Source organism: Zalophus californianus, chromosome 5, assembly GCF_009762305.2.
Source record: "Zalophus californianus isolate mZalCal1 chromosome 5, mZalCal1.pri.v2, whole genome shotgun sequence".
NCBI classification, from domain to species: Eukaryota; Metazoa; Chordata; class Mammalia; order Carnivora; family Otariidae; genus Zalophus; species Zalophus californianus.
The window spans coordinates 142440832-142463080 of record NC_045599.1 but is presented as its reverse complement, the minus strand read 5'-3'; the positions used below and the strand labels follow the sequence as shown (position 1 = coordinate 142463080).

The 22249-nt window shown below is 46.6% G+C and overlaps 1 protein-coding gene across 1 annotated transcript in view; it reads left to right on the top strand.

The window, feature by feature from the left end:
* OTULIN (OTU deubiquitinase with linear linkage specificity) overlaps positions 1 to 20658 on the top strand; it is a 31457-nt gene extending 10799 nt beyond the window's left edge. The window contains 5 exon segments of the mRNA XM_027606425.2: positions 2059 to 2153; positions 5012 to 5155; positions 10086 to 10211; positions 12833 to 13102; positions 15322 to 20658. Coding sequence (XP_027462226.2) covers positions 2059 to 2153; positions 5012 to 5155; positions 10086 to 10211; positions 12833 to 13102; positions 15322 to 15516 — 830 coding nt within the window. The 3' untranslated portion in view covers positions 15517 to 20658.
* Positions 20659 to 22249: the final 1591 nt, after the last annotated feature.

Genomic DNA, 22249 nt, shown 5'->3' with positions numbered 1-22249 from the left:
TTGGAGCCCCCCTCCCAAGGAACAGCGGCAGGATGGGACCCCAAGTGTCCTTCTGGCACCGGCAGCCATGTGGGTACTCCACCTTCCCACCCTCACTGCCTCCCGCAGGCCGCTCATTCAGCACAGGCTTGTGGCTCGGGACTTGGCCTCCTGACGCCTCCTCTCAGTTTTGAGGCGGTGGACCTGCCCGCCTTGCCCACGGGCCGGGGCTTACCTTGGTGTGGGCAGGAATGAGGACTGCAGGCCAGGAGAGCAGGGAGGCTGCACTTTGTCCTCGTGAGGTCCTTCTTGAGCTGGAAATGTGCTCTCTGTTCAAAGGGCTGCCTGGTGGGGAAAACGTGGCCTAATCAGTGTCATCGCTTCTGGATGTTTGCTGTTCCTCGTACTTGTACTTTGTGGGGAGGTGGGTGAGAAGACAGATACAAGGGACTCTTCCTTCCGCTGAGTAGACACTCCAGGTTTCTTGAATTTAAACGCTGATGGGTCTGTATTTAGGATTGACTGTGCAGCATTGGTATTTGTGGTCTCTGGATATTATGCTTCCAGGGTGTGTTTCACTTGTAAGCCAGTCCTAACTTATGCCACAGAATTATCTGTAACCCACAAGAAGGACTTTGTGCTCCTTACTCATCCCTGCATCTGTCACACTCTGGCTTGTCAATGCCCGTAGTCTTTTCTTCTTCAGTAGTCATTTAAACCCGTTCAGGACAGAATCTGGGTCTTCACTGCCATGGTAACCCCAGTTTCTAGCTCAGTGCCTAGCACATAGTAGACATTCAGTAAATATGTGTTGAATTGAGCTGAATGTGTTTTTAATTTATATCTTTCCTCAGGAGTAAATACATTGTAAGGTACTTCTGTGTTTATACCTTAATTTCTTTGCTAACATTTACTTCTTCAATAACTTAGAAAGGAAGTCAAGATATGCCTGAGAATTACTTCACTTTCTTCCTAAAACACACATACCCATGTGCGTGCGTACATGTATACCACAAAATCAGCCCCCAAATCTTATGTGTTAAACAAGGAAAATATAAAGCCCGTTTTTTTATTATATAATTTGTCTGATTGCAAGTTGTATTTTAAATGCCTTACAAGAGTTAAGTGAGGTCTGTAGCTCAGCTAACATTGAGAGCTCCATTAGTTTCTGGCTTATTATCAATACCTTATAGCCTTTTGGGTTGAGGGCAGAGTATAAATAAATAAGGACAAATATATTTTTTGTTATAGTAGGTGTTATCTCTTTGTATAGTGGATATAAAAAACTACTTAAAAATCACTAGATGTATTTTTTCATAGTTCAGGCTACTGCACGATTGGTTTGATTAGAATAATATTCTCCTTGTGTCAGTGAAGTTCCGAGTGCTAAGGACACAGCTGAGACACAAAATAAGCCCTTGCCCTCAAAGGAACTCATGCATTACTGTGTTCGTGGGTGTAGGTGTGAGTGGGGGTTTAGGGAGAAATGCAGAAAAAGAAATATGTCAGGTGTTGATCAGTGCCCAGAAGGAAAACAAAACCGTGTAAGGGGAGTAGAGTGAAGGTATGTATGTGTGACGTTATGATATATAGGTGTTGGGTGACATTTGAGCAGAGACCTGCAGGGAGTGCTGGAGCCCCACAGTGTGTGGGAGAGGTCCAGGGCAGGCTGGCTGCTGGTCGGGCTCATGGAGTCAGTGTGGGGAGGTGTGGAAGCCGAGGCCAGAGACACATTGGGCGGGGGCAGGACAGGGGACCGTTGTAGGAAGTGGGGACATCGATGCCACTCCAGTGGGAGGCTCTGGAGCTCTCAGAACCCAGGAATGATGGCAGTTGTCTGACTGAAGTTTTAAAGGCATCACTCTGGCTTTCATGTGGAGAAGAAGGTGTGGTGACACTGGAGACCATTGGAAGACCTCCGGGTTATCTAGGAGTGAGGGGGTGGTGATAGGTAGTGGTGGGATTCTGGATCTTTTTGGAACGAAGTTAGAGAAAACGTAACCTGAGTAAAGCAGTACTGTTATTTTGATTATGCTTTGTTCCATTACCCACCCACCCCCCTTTCTGATTCTTCAACAGAAGCCAGACTGAGTGTAGCTCCTGAAATGGACATCATGGACTACTGCAAAAAAGAATGGAGGGGAAATACACAAAAAGCCACATGTATGAAAAAGGTATGATGCCTAGATACACGAAGTTGTAAGTCTTTGAAATAGTCTGTCATCAGTACTTACGTAATATGTGCTTTTATATTTTTAGACGTAGTTACTTTAGATCATGTAAATATTGGTATCCTAATTCTAGAGAGGAAACAGACTCCAAACGTAAGGGACTTGTTTCGAGTCACAGTATTAATATAGGGCCAGCTTTAGTTGTTCAGTAACTTTGTTTCTTTGAAAAACACATCTAAACAATGCTGTGCTGTTCAGAGTTGGGCCAGTCATTGGTTGTCCTCTTGGGGTCATTTGGGAATGTCCTTCTGGCCTTGTGTGGTAAAAGCTTTAGGGACAGGACCAGCAGATGCCATCCCAACTGCTGTCCCTACCTGGGTCTGGTCTCCTGCCCTCCCGTCTGAGGGGCCTGGGCTGTCCCGCACTCCATGTGCAGAGGGATCTGAAACTAATCCCTTCGTTTAAGGTGTCCCTAGAGCTGCCCCTCCTGGTCCTATCATGTAGATTGACGACCCTTAGGGAGTGTCCAAGGCTGTGGGACATTGGGGCTTCCTGTGACGTGGTCCTCCTGTGACTGGGGCCACTCTCAGTCAGAGTGGAGCCCCCTTTCACTGCACACTGGTCAAGCGCAGTCCCCTGTTGGTTCTCCCCTCGATGTACCCTGAATCCAGCATTCCTTAGTGCGTTGAACGATGTGAAATTGCTACTCTTTGACCATTTCTGAGCTACAAAAATGGCAGTTTCGACCTAAAACTTCCACCACCTCTTATAACCTCTGGGTTTATCCTTTGCTCATTTTTCTGTTGGGATTATTTATGTTGTGAATTTGAACGTACTTCTTTTATATTAGAGATACTGACCTGTCATATTTGATAGGACTGTCTATCTTGTTGTTTAGATCTGTATTGTTTAGGGCTTAAGATTTTTTAATATTTGTATATATCTGTTCTTTTCCTCAGAGGTGGTTTTTTTGTTTGTTTGTTTGTTTTTTGTTTTTCTCAGAGGTCGTTTTTATAGAAAACATTGTGCCTCTTTCACATGCCCTGAAATGGGCTGACCTTCCTCAGAATGTAGCTGCTACTTAAAGCTCTGAGAGCCGGTGTGAGCCTTGCTCCCTGCCAGCCTGAGCTGTAGTCTCTTTGTGTCTCAGGCACTTGGTAGAGACCTCCATCATGAAGTGCCTGTGACTATGAACGTTTAAATTTGTGAGGCCATCTGCTGAATGTGTATATTTTGGCCACTTACAGGTTTTCCAAACTTGAGCCCTGTATCAGACTGGATAACCAGGAGGCTGGATACCTAACATATGTTTTCTCATCTTTCCCAGAAATGCTTTCCCTGACTTGCGGTTTTATTTTATGACCCTCAGACTCTTTAAAGGATCTTAACAGTTGGCACCACAGGGTCCATAACTCGAAAGTATCTATGAAGTTATCCAAATGTTCCATATTTTGGAACTCATGCTAAAACCCTTTCTCTGTGATTTTAGTTTGAGGGAAAGATTTGACCATGTAGTCAGACTCTTTCAGTGACCAAATAATCAAAGGCACATCAGTTAGACCAGTGTCACTTTGGGACCCGTGGCAGTAATTAGAGCATCTCAGGGGCCCGATAACAGTTTGGATCTCAGTTCTTTTTTTTGTCCTTATTTATCTTATGGTTTATTTTTGTTTTGGATATTCTTTTGGAAGTAAGTGTGTATAAACCCAAATTTAATTTTAGAAGTTTGATTCACCTCTGAAATAGTATGAGAAACTTATGCGTTTGGAAAGATGCAGTTACATTTGGGTCAGCCATCGAGAATATTCCCAGGGTAACTGGGAGTCTGCCGAAGGGCAAAGGTGCTTGATGGGCCCTTAGTATGTCGCAGCGATTGGAGCGCTGAGTGAAAACGTGACTCACGCCCACTGAGAACATCATGCTATGACTTGAACCTTGAAAACAACTAATGACAAGGGTCCACTGCTTAGGCAGAGTCTGCGTGGCGCCCACCCCACGACGAGGGCGATGCTCCTTCCTTTGTGTAGGGGCAGGGTAGGAAGCAGAGTTTCAAGTGACTGTCACGGATGAGCAAGATGAGCAGAAGGGCCCGCAGGACGAGGCTAGTGAAGTGCAGGAGGCCGCGAAGTCGATCCTGATGCTCGAGCATCATCCCGCTGGAGAAATCCGGTTGTCCTGGTGCCCGTGGACCATTTTCTGGTGGCTGTTTTTGGAGTATGCTTCAAAATGGTCCCTTTGGATGGCTGTTTTTGAGTGACAACACATATGTCACCGAACATTTTCATTTCCTTGTTTCTCTTCCAGACCGAATGGACACTTAAATCCACTTTGTAAAGAGTCTGATAGAATGATCCAGACATCTCCTAGCATGTAGACTGTTTTTAATATATCATGGAAACTTGGGATTTTTTTTTTTAATTTTTTAAAATTCAGAGGTATAAACTTAGTACCTCTCTCTGTTCTTTCCTGTTTATTAGAGTTAGGGTCACTTTCCACACAGATTAAACCCCTCAGGATGTTGGTTATCAATAAGTGAGTGTTACAACAGTTGTTTAGAAAGGGACATCTAACTCCTAACCTCGGGGGTGGCTAGTGTTTTCATAATATTTGGTGTATATCATTTATGTGTTCCTGTGTGTTGTATCGGTTACATATGCTGATGTTTTGTACGGTATTAACATTTGGTAATTTCTTTTGACTAGTCAGAGAAGAACTTAGAGTGGCTTGTGTGAGGGACTCAGCCAGCCTGGTGTTCATTCTTCTGGGGATCAGGGGCACGTTTTTTTCCCACAGGAGTAAAACTTATCCTATGGCCTGAAGTCAGTAATGACCATTTTGAACTCTTGGATGCTTTTACCCAGGGCTACGAGGAGGTGTCTCAGAAGTTCACCTCCATCAGGCGCGTCCGCGGAGACAATTACTGCGCACTGAGGGCCACGCTGTTCCAGGCGATGAGCCAGCCGGCGGCGCCGCCACCCTGGCTGCAGGACCCCGAGCTCACGCTGGTACGCTGCTGCTGCAGGTTTGAGTCCGCCATGTTTCCGACCGTTTCTGTGAGAAAGTGCTCCCTTTCCAGCCCGTGCCGGGTGCCAGGTGCCGGCCCCGAGCCGTGCCGGGTACCATGTACCGTGCTGGGTGCCGGGTGCTGGGACTGTCTGCCGTGTGATGCCAGCATGTGGCCTCATTCTAGTTTGTATGGCAGGGATGATTTTGCATAATAAAGTGACCAAGGATAATGGCTGTTTTTCCCAGAAGAGAAACGTGGTAAAATGTATTTGAACACTTCTGCTGAATTAGAGAGCTGGTGTTTGTAGTCTGTAAAAAGCACTTAGGAGCAGTTCGACTTCAGTGTTGGTGTCTGTAGTAAATGGGCTGTCCGTTGTGCCATCTGAGAACCTGTCGGGGTTTTAGAATGCACGTTTTGTGGTTTTAGCTCCAGTTCAAGACATGAGCACCTTCTGCATGGTGTCAAGAGGACTGGTGTAGTAGATGGCCCGTGTGCCCCTGGGGAGGCTTCCTGGGAGATGAGGCTCAGGGGATGTGTCCCGTGCCTGGCCTTCTTTGTTTTAAATCTGCAGTGTGGTAGTGACCCCCTAGAATGTTGTGTCAGTGTGACTTGTGTCTATGACCTACATCAGATGAAGTCACATGATAGGTTGGATGATAGAATATCTCAGAGTCTGGTGGGCAAGAATGGGCAGAACTGATAATAAGACATTAATTGGAAGAAAATTGGCAGCCCTGTGCTTAAAAAAACCACAAAAAACACAAACACTAACAAAACCCAAGAGTGCTGGCTGTGGGAGATCTGCCTTAACGGCAGCTTACAAAGGTCATCAGGATGCACTGATTGGCAGCTTAACAAAGGTCATCAGGATGCATTGATTGGCAGCTTACAAATTGTAGGTCACCAGGATGCGTCGATTGCAAGCTCAGTCAGAGCCCACATGACTTGCGGCCGGCAGTGAGAACGAAGCCTTGTCTTGAACACTTCTGAACCACAGGCAGTGACCGTCCCATCTTGAGCTGGGCTGGTTAGATCCCATCTTGAGGGTTTGTGCCTGTATCCTCAGTACAGAGGGGAGTGTGACTGAGATGATTCATCTTGTTCAGGAACTGTTGCAGGAGCCGGGGTATTTGCCTGGAATCAAGATGACTTTTAGAGAAGGTTGGTTGCCAGATAAGCCAGAGATGAGGTACACGAGGGATCACATGGCCTCAAAGGGCACAGGCCGTGGAGGCCCTTGCACCCTTGTTCTCATTCTGGCCCTTCCGCCGGTCTTCCCTCAGAAAGCCCGCTCTGACAGGGGCCTCTCTGATTGAGTGAGTGGTGGCACAGCAGGACTGGCAGCACCAGGCGTGCAAGTGGAGGGGTGTGTGGCTCGCGGAAGCCAGCAGTGCGCCCCATGGTGGTGGGGCACCTGGACCACCTCGCCGCAGGAGCGGGGTCTGTGCATCTCCAGTACTCCTTGTGTGACTGCGTAAGGAACCTCTTTACTATAAAATACTTACTTAGTAACATACTCACTTAAGATGAGCAAATCAAGGGGTACGTTATTGCTGCTGAACGAGACAGTCTTACAGGAATTGGGGGATGAAAGTCATTTCTTACTCATCTTCTCATACATCAGAATAACACGTATCCTGTCAGATTAAGCAAAACCTTGTGTGCCCTTAGAGCTGGGTCTACATTTTTTGTGTTAAAGGTGGCATGGGCTTGCCATTGGAAAAACACTTGGAGCAGAGCCAGTGACAGTGGGTCTGTCTCCATTTACCCTGATCCTTGATCTTTTGGAAATGCTCAGGGCCTCTTCTGACCACCACCCTGTGTTCGGTGACAGTCCTCTGTCCTGGTTGGTTCAGGGCACAAGCACCTGTGGTTATTGTGTGTCCACGGGGCTTTTAGAAGTGTGGGGAGCACTCACCACTTCCGGGGACACAGAAAAGCAGCTCTCAGTAGGCAGGTTGAAGGGAATCTAGTTTTGCAGTATTAGGGCCTCCCGAACGGCACTGGCTCTATGTTAACCCGCCTCTTCCGCTTTTGGGGGGGAGGGGTGGGTGGTCAGGGAGGTCCCCCGGGACACCTAAGTTTGTGGTGAGTCTGTGGATTCAGAACGAGACTTGGCCAGTGGCCTGCAGGCTGGGCACTGCTGAGCATCTCTTGGTCTCATCGAGAATTTGGGCAAGCCCAGAGAAGCCCTGTTTTGTCACCAATGACAGGCACCCTGCAGCTGGCTGATCTGCTTCTGTTTGCAGATTGAAATATGTTCTCTGTGGCATTTTGCCATCTTCCTTCTCTCTCCCCCAGCACGTCATTGGTTTCAGAACATTAAAAGGAGAGAGGCGAGCTAGACTTGAGAGACCCTCCCCTTAATCTGAACTTAGTGAAAGAGACCCTTTTTCTGCCCACGCTCGTTTCCTCTGGCCTGGCTTCATTCTCAGCCTGGGAGGTTGAGCTTTGCCCTCGCTGCCCCTCTCGTCCTGCCCTGCTTGGGTTCCCTGTGTCCAGATCCCACTCTCCACATTTGACTGCAGTTGATCATCTGACCCTGACCCCAGCATTGGAGGTGGCTTGGTCTGACTCTTCTTAAACTTGGGGGCAGCACCTTGGTCCCTGAGAGGGAGGGAGTGTCCTCCAGGGCAGGGATCCTTTGGTTTCCAAGTTTACTAAGTTTTAGAATGTCTCTGAACAGGAGGTACCTGTGACAGTGTTTACCAAAGCTCTTTTTTTATGAGTTATTTTTGCGGACACATCTTTGTTACCCCACAGTCCTTTTAATCATGGTGATGATGTCAAGAATTGTAGACAACTTGCTGGAGAAAACAAGAAGTTTAGTAGAGGCACAAGTGAAATTCCATCTAAGTTAATTACCTACCTTATTTTGAAATATTTTCAATCATGGTTTCTTGTTTGTTTATTTATTTTTTAAAGATTTTATTTATTTATTTGACACAGAGAGACCCAGCGAGAGAGGGAACACAAGCAGGGGGAGGGGGAGAGGGAGAAGCAGGCTTCCCGTGGAGCAGGGAACCAGATGCGGGGCTCGATCCCAGGACCCTGGGATCATGACCTGAGCCGAAGGCAGACGCTTAATGACTGAGCCACCAGGCGCCCCATGGTTTCTTGTTTAAATCTTGTTACTTGCTTAAATCTCTCTTACTCTGACAAAAGTCCAGTCTCTTTGTGTGTCATAGAAAAGAGTGGTTATTTATGTGTTTTCTATGCCCTGTGACTCTGGAAAGCATTTAAAGTTAGATTTTCTTTTTTCTTTTGAATAAATTATTTCAAATGCATTATTCTTTACTCATTGTTTCTTTCTCACACCTCATTTTTCGGACTCTCTCCAGGATTTCCACATCTCCCAGAGGCCTACAACCCTGAGCTAGGTCATTACACTAGTAACAGTTTGCCCTGTGTGTGGAAGGAATGAGGAGATGGACTTTTATTTCAGGGTTTCCCTGTATGTGGTTAGAACTTTGGGGTCTTCCAGGTGATTCAGTTGTGTTTGTGACTGCTGCTGGGGTATGTGCACAATGTCACGTAAGGCTTTGATGGCCTTCCAGGCTTCTCTCTACCCCATTTCCCAGCTTTACATTCCGTATTTCCCGCTCCGTGCACGTCTTGTGCCCAACTGTGATTTCAGCTTATTGCCACTTGGGGGCATTTTAGGTTCTGGTGATATCTCCGAGAACCTGAATTGAAGGTTTGCAGCAGAACCACCCACATGTTGCTGAAATGCTGGGCGAAATGCTGGGTGGTGTGGGCATGGAGCTGGGGTGGTGGTAATAAGATGGGGAGAATGCAGCCCCTCCCTGACTTAGTGAGTGAGTGTAAATCACCGTCACTGTGGTAACGTTACCTGAAGAGGAATTTACACACCTGCATGGCAGTTGTGTTTGCAGAAATGGAACCACCTTTGTTTCCCATGATGGCTGTAGATTGAGAAGGTAGAGCTAGAATCACCCTTTGTACAAAGAAAGGGTGTTTAGAGCTTTAGACTCCCGGGGAACTGAACACATGTGGCCTCATTTAAAACTGTATTTTTGACTGTTAGATAAGCTCACGTTCCTCGTAGGATGCCGTAGGAACGAATTCTTCTCTAATGATGGTTTGACTTGGTGAACTTTCTTTTCCTGTCTGGGTGTTACAGCAGTGAAGGGACATGCCCATGCCCGGCCTCGTGTTGAATTTTCTCCTGACACACCCGGGACGTGGGGAGTGTCGGAGTTCCCATGCTGTCATCGGTCACGTTGTGTCCTAGCTTGCCTTGCAGACTCCAGATTCTGTGGATGATTAGGGGAAAACAAAATAAAACACGCTCCAGGAAAAAAAAAAAGGACAGGCAAAGGAGTAGCTCAGCTGTCACTTTAATGAGCTGCCCCTGCAGCTGTTAACCCCCGCGGCTTCTTCTCCACTCTGTTTTTTATCTCACTGTATTGTTGAGGCAGTTAAGCTAGATACACATCGTTTTTGTGACTGTTAAAGCTGTTGAGGATATATGGTGATGTCGGAAGTCAGGCTTTCTTTTCCTAATCAGGAAAGCGTCAGGTTTTTACTTGATTCAGGACCATCTCGCCTGCCCGCCTGCCCGAAGCACCTTCCTAAGTTGGGCTTTAGGGAGTGGCAGGGAGGCTGTCCGTGATCCCAGTAGCGACCTGGGTGGGTTTGTTAAGACACCGGTGGGGACACTGCCTTAATGTCCCCTCACAAAGTGCTGTGGAATGTTCTGGCTGTGGTCGGAGCTGAGCAATGTCGATTGTGTCTTTGTTATCTAAGTCAGAACCACCATTTCCTTCCAGCAGACAAATGTGCGGGGAATTAATTCTGGAAACAAAGGTAGGTTTTGTAGGCTTTGTGGTTTCTACAGGATCCTGTAATGGATTTCTTGGAATGTTAACACCTCTTTATTATCTCTCTGTTTTTTGATAATCCAGTTACCAGAAAAACTCATAAGCAAATACAACTGGATCAAGCAGTGGAAACTTGGACTGAAATTTGAGGGGAAGAGCGAGGACCTGGTTGATAAAATTAAGGAGTCCCTCACGTTGCTAAGGAAGAAGGTTTGGAATCTGTAGTTTTTTTTTGCTCTGATAAGTGCAAAACTCTCACTCCTGATCGCCCCAGCAGACCACTTCTTAGTCCTCACGTAGTGGATTGCCAAATGCCCCTGGCTGGTATTTAGACAACATAATTTAAAGGAACATAAACTCTTCCTGTGAAGTCTTTGGTAAAATCGAGAAATATCGACACCATTTATCGTGTTTAGTGAAATCGTGTTTAGCTTTCTTAAAAGGAACTCGTAAATGTGGTCTTTGTTATAAGTCATACTGACAAGTTTCAGGGATAGTCTGTATTTAGTCTCTATTTCTTAGAGTATTATCAATGATGTGAATGCATATTTATTAAATTCTTTCCAGTTATGTTCATGTTTTAAGATTCTGTCCCTTTTTAATAGACTTGTTTTCATTTCTGAATGATTGTTAGAAACTTGTCTTTATTTTTTCTAAAGCCTTATTTATTTAGATTCAGTAACTTGTCTTTACTTTTTTTTTAAGATTTATTTATTTTAGAGAGAGCATGAGTGGGAGGGGCAGAGGGAGAGGGAGAGAGAATCTCAAGCAGACTCTTGCACTGAGCATAGAGCCTGAGTCGGGTGGGGCTCAGTCTCATGACGCTGACATCACGTTCAGAGCTGAAACCAAGAGTCAGACGCTTAACTGACTGCACCACCCAGGCACCCCAGTAACTTGTCTTTTGAAAACTTTCCTGAGGGTTTCTCTGAAACAGAATTATAGGGTGAACTTGGTCAGCTGATTCCCAGTGATTTGGTTATTAAAATACTCCCTTTCTGGAGTATTCCATGGGTTTTGGCGGTCCTGCTTGTACACTGGCCCACCTGGACCACTAGGTTGCTTGCCTTGGAAGCTCTTCACACCAGGAACCCTGAGTTGAGAGCCTGCTGATTGCTCCAGGCTTTGTAGATGAGGCGGGGGCCGGGGACTGGTAAGGAGACGTCAGACGGCTTTCAAGAGTCCTTTAGCACTTACCCGACGTGTTGATCTGTTTCCTCCAGTATGGTCTGCCACACGGTTAGACTTTCAGCTCCATGAGAGTCTGTCCTGCTCATTCCTTTCACCCAGTGTCAAGCACCAAGCCTGACACATAATAGGCATTTGGTAAATATATTGTTCAGTGAATGAACTGAGGGCCTTAACCTCCTGGAACCTAGTTTTTATTTACAAACGTTAAGTGTTTCATGGAAAGTCTAGTGATTAAAAAATTGTGATAGGAGAAGGAAATAGGGATTCTGTTCTCTTTGCCTCTTGGAGTAGAGCGTGGAGTTTGCAGGGGCTGGGGACCCCAGGATCTAGGTTAGGTGAGGACTGAGAGCAGGGCTCTGGCTGTGTGGGTGAACAGGAAGGCTCTTCAGTTCAGCCACTGGTGACAATTTCTTTTTCATCCGTTTTAAGGTCTTGTGAAAGTGTAATTTTTGCTGTATTAGGTGTATGTGCTGTAAATAGATCCTCATTTTGGGGAATGTTTTGAGTGTTTCCTATTTACAGTAACATTAAAATTATTCATTAATAATCTAAGACAGCATTACTAGTACTTCCTGTGTGCCAGGCTGTGCACTAAATGTTTCATGTGTTATTTAATTCTCATAAGTACCAAGATGTTGTTGCTGTTGTTATCCCCATTTTAAAGATGAGGGCATTAAGGCCCAGATGTCTGTTAATGCCCAGCAAAAGCCACCAACTGCTTGGTAGCAAGGCCTTCATTCCATCCTGACTCTGTGACTCTAGAGCCATGCTCTTGACTGCCAGCTGGGTCTATTTCTGGAAAATAGGAGATGCTCCAGCTTTCAACCACATATTGAAGAGAATCCTGTGGTACAGTCATTACCATTAAAATTTACTACTGAATTTAGAATTTTAATGGCTCTTTTTGAGAGGAACAGTAGTTACCGGTTATTCATAAGGACTAGTTCATGTTGGTATCTCTTGTCCTCATTCACTTTAACTTAAAAGCACATAATATTTATGGAGTTTTCTCGTTCACTTAAAACGTTTGCCTGTGTTAGCTGTATTCCTAGTACTCTGCTTTATTCTTAAGCAGGAGTCAATAAAAATTTCCTTGGTGGATGTGTTCATTTGAAACTCCATGTATATTTTTAGGAAGTTAGAGGGATGAGTTTAGTAAGCTAACATTCAAGAGACCTCACAATCTTCCTTGCCCATCTTCATTTTTGCAGGTTGGCTTGGTGTTTCTGGGTGGTAGGTGCTCCTGTAAGCCCCTTAAAGGCAGGTATAATTTTAGTTACCCCTCACAGCTTCCCACACAGCTCTCACACATGCACCTTGTTAGCTCCTCTGTAAGTATTTCTCATTGGTCCAGTCTCGTCGTCTAGGAAGTTAGGGGAGTTGGCAGTTCCATTCCATGGCATCGGTGCTTCTCCTTAGTGCATTGTTCTTTTGTTTCAAATTAATGGGGGAAAAACTGAATAAGGAATTGGTGTGGTCTGAAGAGTACCATTGTTTGAGCTAGAAACTTGAATGTTGTGAGCATTGGTACATGACCCGTGGTCGCCTACTTTTTAAAATAGTTTTGTGCTCCTAGTATGGAAGCATACCAGGGGTTTTTAGAACAAACATTTAATTGTTATGTAACTTTCTTGTTATAGTGGGCAGGCTTGGCGGAACTAAGAACTGCTGAAGCAAGGCAGATAGCTTGTGATGAACTGTTCACAAATGAGGAAGAGGAATATAGCCTCTATGAAGCTGTAAAATTTCTAATGCTAAACAGAGCCATTGAACTATATGATGATAAAGAGAAGGGAAAGGAAGTTCCATTTTTCTCTGTGCTTCTGTTTGCTCGGGACACATCGAATGATCCTGGACAGCTGCTAAGGAACCATCTAAACCAGGTGGGACACACCGGTGGCCTTGAGCAGGTGAGTTGTGCCTTTGGATGTGTATTAGTCCCAAATAGGAGCTTTAATCATTAAACATTATTTCACAGCTTTTGTAGGTCAGGAATTGTGGAGCAGCTTAGTTGTGTGGTTTTGACTCTGGGGTCTCAGGAGGGTGCAGTCCTGTGTTGTTCAGGGCTGCAATCATCTGAGGGCTCGACTGGGCTGGAGGATCCGCTTCTAACATGGCACAACACCTGGCTGTTGGCAGAGGCCTTATGGGTAGTTAGGAGGAGGGTTTAGTTTCTTGACACATGGGCCCTTCCATAGCAGTGCTTGCGTGTCCTTGGGACACGATGGCTGGCTTCTCCCAGAGAGTGAAGTGATCCAAGAAGAGAGCAAGGAAGAAGCCACAGTGTGTTTATGATCTCATCTTGGAAGTTACACACTGTTGTTTACACCATAGTCTGTTTGTTAAAAACAAGTCGCTGAATCCATCCCACACTCAAGGGGAGAGCGTTAGGTTCCATCCACCTTTTCAAGTGGGGAGGGCAAGAGAATCGTGAGTCCGTTTTGTAACCACCATGTTTATTTCAGCCTGGGCTTGCTTCTGCTGGATGCTGGGTGGGATCGGTACCCTTGCGCCTGGCAGGCTACCAATAAATGAAGCAAAGGGTCTTATTATTTAATCTTGGCAGCTGTAGCCATATTCGATAGTGTCCTTTAAAAATAGAATGGGAGTCACCTTAGCCAGTAGAGACCAGCCTGCTCTCGGATCTTTTACACATAGGCTAAGTTTGGAGTTCTGCACAGAGACCCAGTGCAGTGCTGTCCCGTGACTCACCACACCCTGCACTATCTTTAGTGGGTGCTCACTGTGTTATCTTAAAAAGCTTAAGTCTTTGTTAGTGGACTAGCTGGCTACTAAAGTAGCATTTAAGGCTATCCATCCAAAGTGCAACCTTTGTGGTGTGTAGCAAAGGACAAAGGCTGATGGTCACTGCCAGGTCAGGGCAGATTCAAGAGGACTCCTTCAAACAAGTATCTGCACTCAGAGTGTAGGCTCCTTCTGTCTCCTGAACCACAGCACGTCCCTTCAGTACAGAGCCTGGGGCAGTGTGGTCTGCGTGTTAGACCGAAGTTAGTTCTTGTGAGTCTTCGTGAAATCTACTGTAATGGCGAGTCCCGTTTTTAAAACAAAACAGCTGTATTGAGATATAATTTACATACCATAAAGTTTATCCTTTTGAAGTGTGCAACTCAGTGGTTTTTAGTGTGTTTACAGAGTTGGGCACCCATCACTGTAGTCTAACTTTAGACTGTTTTATCACCCCTAAAAGAAACCCCAGACCAGTTGGTACTAATTCTCCCTCCCCTGGCCCTAGGCAGCCACCAGTCTACTTTCTGTAGATTTGCCTGATCTGGACATTTCGTAGCAGTGGAATCGTACAATATGTGGTCATTTGTGACTCACTTCTTTCACTCAGCATCAGGTTCTCAAGACTCACCATATTGCAGCACACGTCACAGACGATATTCCAGCGTATGGACAGACCGCGTTCATCCGTCAGCTGATGGCCGTTTGGGGTCTTTCTGCCTTTTAGCTCTTATGAATAATCCTGTTCTGAACATTTACGTGCAGGCTTTTTGTGTGGACACATATTTTCATTTCTCTTGGGTAGATACCTGGGATATACTTCTTTTTTCCTTTAATTGAAGTTCATGTAACATAAAATTAACTATTTTAAAGTATATGACTCAGTGGTTCTTAGTACATTTATCAAGTTCCAAAACATTGTTATCGCCCCAAAGAAAACTTGGCACGTGTTAAGTAGTCACGCCTCATTATCATCTGATTATAATTGTTCTAGTGGGTGTGAAGGGGAACCTCACTGTGGTTTTGGTGTGCATTGCTCTGATGACTTCTCATGTGCTCATTGCCCATTTGCATATCCTCTTTGGATTAATGTCTGTTCTATTCAGATCCTTTGCCCAATTTTTAAACGGGTCATTTTTTTAAATTGTTGAGTTATAAAAGTTCTTTATATATTCTGGATACAAGTCCCTTCTCAGATATGTAGCCCACTTTCGATGATCTGCTTATTTGTGACAGTCGTGCAGGGAAGTCTGGGGGCCCGGGCCCACGCGGAGGAGGGAAGGTTGCGGCGCGTCGCCTGGGACTCTGGGTGTGGAGCAGGTGGTGGTGAGCTGCGTCTGGTAGGGTGGCTTCCCTCCGCTCACCTCTTTGCTCTCTTTCCCAGGTTGAAATGTTCCTTCTCGCTTACGCTGTGCGCCATACCATTCAGGTGTACCGGCTCTCCAAGTACAGCACTGAAGAGTTCATCACGGTCTACCCCACCGATCCGCCCCTGGACTGGCCGGTGGTGACGCTGATCGCCGAGGATGACCGGCACTACAACGTCCCTGTCAGAGTGTGTGAGGAGACGAGTCTTTGAGGGACGCGCCCGGACAGCCTGGCCACGCGGCCAAGGACCGCGGGCAGCCCCTTGGCTCGGGCCTTGGGTCTCTGGGTCTCTTACTTAGATGGACCTGGGGGAACTCCTGGGCCCTGTGAGCCAAGCTGGACTGGGCTGTTCTGAAGACAGCTTTTGATAGGAATTAACCAAGTGTTTTCCCTCATCTTTGATGCAGTATGTTTCAGGGGGGCCTTCAGAGCACTTCTTTTGGAAGGTACAGACTACATCTTCTCCATAACACAGGTCTTTTGTATCAGAGGAGACTCATTTTGGAGAGGAATGTGTTCTTTATGTCTCAAAATCAAACTCTTTAATTGTAAACTGGCTCTCCATTTTTTCTAAGATAGTAAGTGTCTATTTCGGCGGTGATGGGTCTCTACGGTGCCCTTCCTCTGGGAGGGAGTCTGTTACAGGCACAGTCCTAACATCCTCTGCTAGTCTTGTTGAGCGTTGGTTTGGATTTACATATTAATTAAAGCTATTCAAAGCAGATTGTCTCATAGAATATTAAAAACTGGGTCCAAAAAGGAGTTACTTAAAGGCTGGAGAAGGAGCCCCCGGAGGGACGTGACGGCGCCTGGAACTCCTGACTCAGAATGTGACAGGTGCCTGAGGTCATGGCCACACCTGGTCAGGTGCCTCATGCAGGTGCTGCACTGTCAGCTGGGTGAGCACTGCTGGTAGTTGAGCTCTGGCGTCGGGCTGTTGATTCTCCGTTTCATAGATGTGCCATTTTATAGTCAGAACAGCGCCAAGATCCCCCTGCTCTTTTAGAGGAGGAAGCCAGGGCCTGATGCACTCTCATCTGAGTTCCAGGGGTGGGGGGCCTGGGGGGAGGGGGGCTGGACCTAGGTCTCCCTGTGCCCTTTCCATGGGCTGTTTTTGAGGGTGCTTCCACTGCCTAATTCGTGTTCTTGCCGGGGGATGAGTCATAGCAAAGTGTCTTAAGATTTTTCATGAGTAAGATGAAGCAGAAGCAAGTACTAAAACCAAGTACGGAAGTGGGGCCGAGCTGCATTGGCCTGTGATTTGGTTTGGGAAGCCTGAGGGAGGAGGGAGTATTCCTGGCAGTGAGTGAGTGCTGCCCAGAGGCCTGGTTGAACACAGTTAGGGCCGGAGTCATCCACAAGGGGCATGGGCTGTGTGTCTTGTCCCCCGGGGACCAGACACATCACTCCAGGGCTGGATCAGCAGCACCTGCATGGGCTCAGCCTCTCTGAAGGTATTCTCACCCTGAGGTACCAAGCTTTATTTTATAATAAAGTCTTTATTTGGTTCAATTTAATATAGTTAATAAGCTATCACATGTTTTTGGGGAGTGGCAAACCTTTTTAGAAAATATAAGTTTTGCTTTATACTTAAAATTCTTTTAAGAAAACTCAGAGGACAAACAAAAACTATGCAGACTGTTACATTAGTATTTTCCCATTACCTCATCAGTAGTACTCACCACAGTTTGGGAGGTGTTTATTCTTTAGAGTGAATTGGGTTCTGCTCCGAATGTGCGTGAATGTGTTGGAGAGGCTTTGTGGTTTTCACTGTGAAATGTAATGGTGCCTCGAATAAGGAGGTACCTAGAAGCCAAATTAAAGTAATAATAATGACTTCTTATTGGCTTTGATGTTTCATTTTAGCATTTGTAGTTGTACAGTAGGAAATGCTTAGTGTTCATTCTGGAACACTTTTTAGAGCACGGTTAAAATGTTTCGGCACAAGGCATTGGGGGTCTCTGTCGTCAGGGGGTTTCACTGAGTCTGACTGTTGGTCCATACCTACTATTCAACTTAATAATATTCATGACCATCATTACATTTTGAAAATGTTCTAATCTTAGTGAACTTGAACTGAACTTTTGGGCAACTTAATTGTTTACCTGCATACTTTTTTCTTGTTCCTGTGTGTGGTATTGTTAGGGCGTGTGGAGACTGTGGTCTTCACCACCACAATGATGCAAGTTTGAAAGCATGTGTTTAGGTGGCTTTCTGACCCAAGGCCTTATGGACTCTGCTCTCTGCCTGTCGTGCAGACTTAGTGGGATCAGAGCATCAGAAGGGCAGAGCTTTCAAGAAACAGTATAAATGATCGGCCGACTTTAAAAAATACCACTTCTTCATTGTAACATGCAACTTTAGTTGCCCAGAATCTTAAGTCCATGAATCATTCCTGGTCATGGGCTGGTCAGGTGGCCGCAGCAGGGGATAGAAATTGCATTGAGACCAAAATGGATGCAGGATAATCTACTTAGAGGGTTCTCTAAAATGATAGTGTTCTAAGAAAAGAGAGAGCACTGGTAACTACATTGGGCTTACTTTCATTCCCAGAGCTTATTGCAAGAGTTCAGGGATTTGGACCCTATGGTCTTGGCAGAAAGATGATCTCCACCTTAAGCAGGCATGACTTAACACCTTTGAGCTTATTTAAGGCACACTGAAACCTGGAAGACTGTCCCTCTAGCAAGTTCCCTGGAATTAACATTGCTTCTTCAGGACCTCTTCCGGCTCCTCCCTCACCTGCTTAGCTCCTCCTGCATACACAGCACGCACTGGTTTCACTCCTTCCTGCATGTGGGATGGCCATGACCACAGGGGAAGACGAGAGGCCGAAGTGTGGGTTTGCACTTGTGCTCCAGACCTAGGTGGGGTTTGATCTGAATCTTCCTTAGAATACAGCGTATCAGAAAATGTTTTAGACGCATCGGACGGGATTGACCCTGCTTTCCTTGTGGAGCCATTGACACTGGTACTTTATGTTCGCTATTGAGTGAAGTAAGGTCTGATGCAAGTTGTCAGGCATTGCCTTGGGATCCTTTCATTATTTGGTTCCTTCCAGTTGTAGGGCTTAGCATGTAAAAATCTCAGGCCACATGAGTCTTAACACCTCTGTCAGAAGAAACATCTTTTGTGGGTTTTTATGTGCTTTTTTTTTTTTTTTTTAAGAGGCTGTGTTTTCCCTCCTGCCCTGCCGCCCCTCCCACCAAGGTGCCGTCTCACCTCTGTGTCTGTGGGCCGCTTCCCGAAGGTCTCCCGGAGAACAGCTGTTACGTGCTCTCTCTCTCTGGCCCTCTTGCTATTGCTGCAGGTGCATCGGACTCCAGTAGACTTTCCTGGCTGTCTACTCTTTCTGATGTTAAAATAACGTTTGATTGTTTCATTTTCTCTCTTTATTAAGCAGTACTTTGTAGGTACTCCCCCTTGAAAGCCCAGAAGTATTTTCAGAAGTCTACACCTCCAGGGAATCCTGTTTGTAGGCCTCCATAGAAATAAATGACTTTTTTAAAAAAGCCTGTGACTACTTAAAACACAATGAAAAGGAGGTCCTCAGTGTGTGTGAGGTGCATCTGAAAAGTGCGTGAAAGGCATACAATCCCCATATCATTCAGCAAAAGGCAGGGCACAGTGTCAAGTAACTTATAAAAGTGGCCCAAGGAACTGTAAGAAGTGAATTGAAGAGGGAACTGATTTTAGAGTCAAAATGTCACTTAAAACAACAGGGGCGCCTGGGTGGCTCAGTTGGTTAAACGCCTGACTCTTGATCTTGGCTCAGGTCGTTGCCCACGTTGGGCTCTGTGCCGGGTGTTAAGCCTACTTCAGAATAAGACAAAAAGACAAAACAAATGGCTGACAGATCTCCTGGCCTATGTTATACGTGGATGAAAATCTGAATGAGTAGAAGGACTTCTGTGTATGGATTCTGCAGATCACTTTTCCTAAAATGTATGAAATTCCCTGTTTCACGGAAGTACAATGTTTAGTGCTTAACTCTTCTGGAAAACCCTGGTGATCTCTTCTGGGGAGGTAGAGAGACCAGGGAGCCAGTGCTGAGTTGTGCAGAGAAAAGACAAAGGCAGCTGACGATTAAGGCCTTTGCCATTCAGTTAATAACGTGAGGCCTGGAAAAGCCCAAAACAAAGTGGTCCAGCTGCCTGTGGCCACGGTGAAGCAGGGGTGGGAGCAGTAAGGGTAAGGTGGCCGCAGCCCTGCCTGGGAGGGGCCGGTGCACATCAGCGGTCCGCACCCCGGTCCCTGCTGGGCCCAGCAGCACTGCGGAGGGCCTGAGGGCGGTTGTCCCACTTGTCTTGTTTCCGTGGTAAATTGAAATAGTTACTAGGAACGGTGGAATGGGTTAGTTCAGTCCGGAACTATAGATGTGTTCATTGCACTGAAGTACCATATCAGCAAACCATTTTATCACATAATGCCTCTGTTCCCAGGCCTATGGCCACCTGTGTATTTAGATATTTTGAATGCTCAGGACTAGCCAGGGCTATTCATGGAGGAGAACCCCAGCTGGAGTTTTGTTTCAGTCACCTTGATTTCTTGGGTGTAAGTCTGCGTCAGGAATGAAATCGTCAGAACAGGGTTAATACAAGGAAGGAAAGGATACGGGGCTCGGAATATCTGTGGTCTTGGCGGTCATTCTCCTAGTAACCAGGGGTGGTTGAGCTTAATTGTGAACTTCAAAATCATTTTTTTGTACTTAGGTTTTTAAGAGCTTTTCTATAATAAGAAACGCCTTGATCTCTATGCCTAGAAATGGTGCTAACATGTGGTACCCTTTACAGGAGCTCCCGCAGTGTGCGGACCGCCCATCACTTCGGAGTGTTTCCATGTGGGCACAAAGCCAAACCGAATGTATTTAATGAGCTCCCTCCTCATTTCCGTTGTTCTTCTGAGAATGTTTTGGTATTGTTACCTGCATTTTAGCAGCTTCTGACTTTCTGTTTGGTGAATTTGGAGAGGATAAGTCTTCCTTCCCCGGGGGCTGGGCTGTGCTGGGCGCATGGCCGGCAGCTTGCTGGGTGAGCCTGGCCCTACTCATCTGGGCCTGCTTAGCAAAGTCTCCTCTGTTTACACTGTAAAATGTCAGCATTTGTCAAAAACCTGTTTTCTGAGGAACGTGCTCCTGAGGCTCCAGTCCGTGTGGGGCCGTACTTCCCACCTACATCTGTGGCGGGGTACCTGGCTTGGGGTTGGGGGGGGTTCCCCCTGTGACTTGTTGACTCAGGTCTTCACTGGTGGAGTCTGAGCCGACTCAGGGCTTCACTGTTGATCCCCTTTAGCAAACCTGGCCACTGAGGATTGTACACATAAATAACCAAAAATAAACGTAGAAAATAAAAGATCAGAAGCCTGGCTGTGTTGCTGTGTTGCCTTTGAGGACTTTGGGCAAATCGGGTCTAATACTGTAACTTTTTAGGCCCCCCCCCCCCCCCCCCCCCCCCGGACAGGCCCGTGATGCCCATGACTTTACGGTGTCAAACCTATAAGTAAGTGCTGCAAAATAACGAGGTGCCTCGTTCTGGACGTGGGTCTGGATTCACTACCAGCCAGTCCTCTCGCCCGTGGTAGCAGTGGAGTGAGGCGCACGCACTGACAGAGCCTCCGAGGAAGATCCCGTGGGCCTGCAGGACCGGGCCGCAGCCACAGTCCTGGCCCAGCCTTGCCGGGCGTTCGCCCAGGAGAGGCCCGTGGGGCCTGGGACGTTCTGGGTGTTCACCGACGGACGCGCACCCGGAAGTTGCACAGTGGGAACGACGTACGCACTGCGTGTGAGCTAGACTGCCCTGAAGGAAGGGGGTGATCGCAAGATGGGCAAGACCGGGCTTTCAAAGTATTCCTGTGGCCAGAGAATGGAGTTTGAGTCAGCAGACACCTGCCTTCCCGTGAGACGAAGAACCGAGTCTGGGAGTCTGTTCGCTTCTGAAGAACGCTTGGGTTAGGGGGTGAGCACCCGTCAGGAAGCAGCACCAGGCTGGAAGTGGGGAGCGGGAGACCCTCCTGGGGTCAACAGCAACAACAAACCATGTCCCTCGTCTACCACACCACTTGGTTGGTTAATCAACAAAATGTCTGATATAAGTACACTTTCCCCTCCACCTGCCTGAGTTACAGTGTTCTCAGTTCTAAGGGCCGTGTTTCTGGCATTTCTCCATGGCCTCCCACCACCCCGCAAGTGTAGAGAAAACCCAGGGATGCAGGCTGTGGGTCCTAGGGACAACCTGGGGAGTATTTTTACCCCCATCAAATGATAAAATACCATCTGTGTCATGTGTAGTTCTAATGGGTATTTATACAGTCCATTTTCACCTCTCTGTCTTGCTCAAGACCTTCTGGGCATTCTTTCTGTAGGCCCTCTAAATTGTCTCCCCTTCCCACCTCTCCTACCCCAGCCTCTTGCCTGGGCACAGGGTGGGGGGCCTGGTAATGACCTTCTGACTTCCTGGGTCTGGAGGGTTGATTCTAGAGTTCTGGCCCAGAAGAGGCAGAACAGATTTTGGCCTTTGGGGTGGAAAAGCCCGGAGTGACCCAACCATCTCAGCTTCCCAGAGTGAGTGAGGATTTTTCTGCCCTTCCCTCTACCGGGGAGTCCAGCCCTCTGCTGTCACAGGGTGGTGACCGTGGTGATGGTACTTTACATGCACTGTTACAATGTAGAATATTTATTGTAGCTTAGGACGGTGCCTTCCACATACTTCTGGTGCCATCTCCCCAGATCAAGAAGAACTAGAGCATAGTTTAGGGCAGATGAAATGAGGTCAGGTCGTGACATGCTGTGCTGTTCACTGGGAAGATGGCACTCTTCGAAAATCTCAGAGCACTGAAGATAACCAACACCTCGGTAATTGTTGGTTTATGTACCTGACGATCACATCCTAATTGTGCCAGGTCACGAGGAACATGGTGTGCTATTAAGGTTTTAAAAATATCTTTTA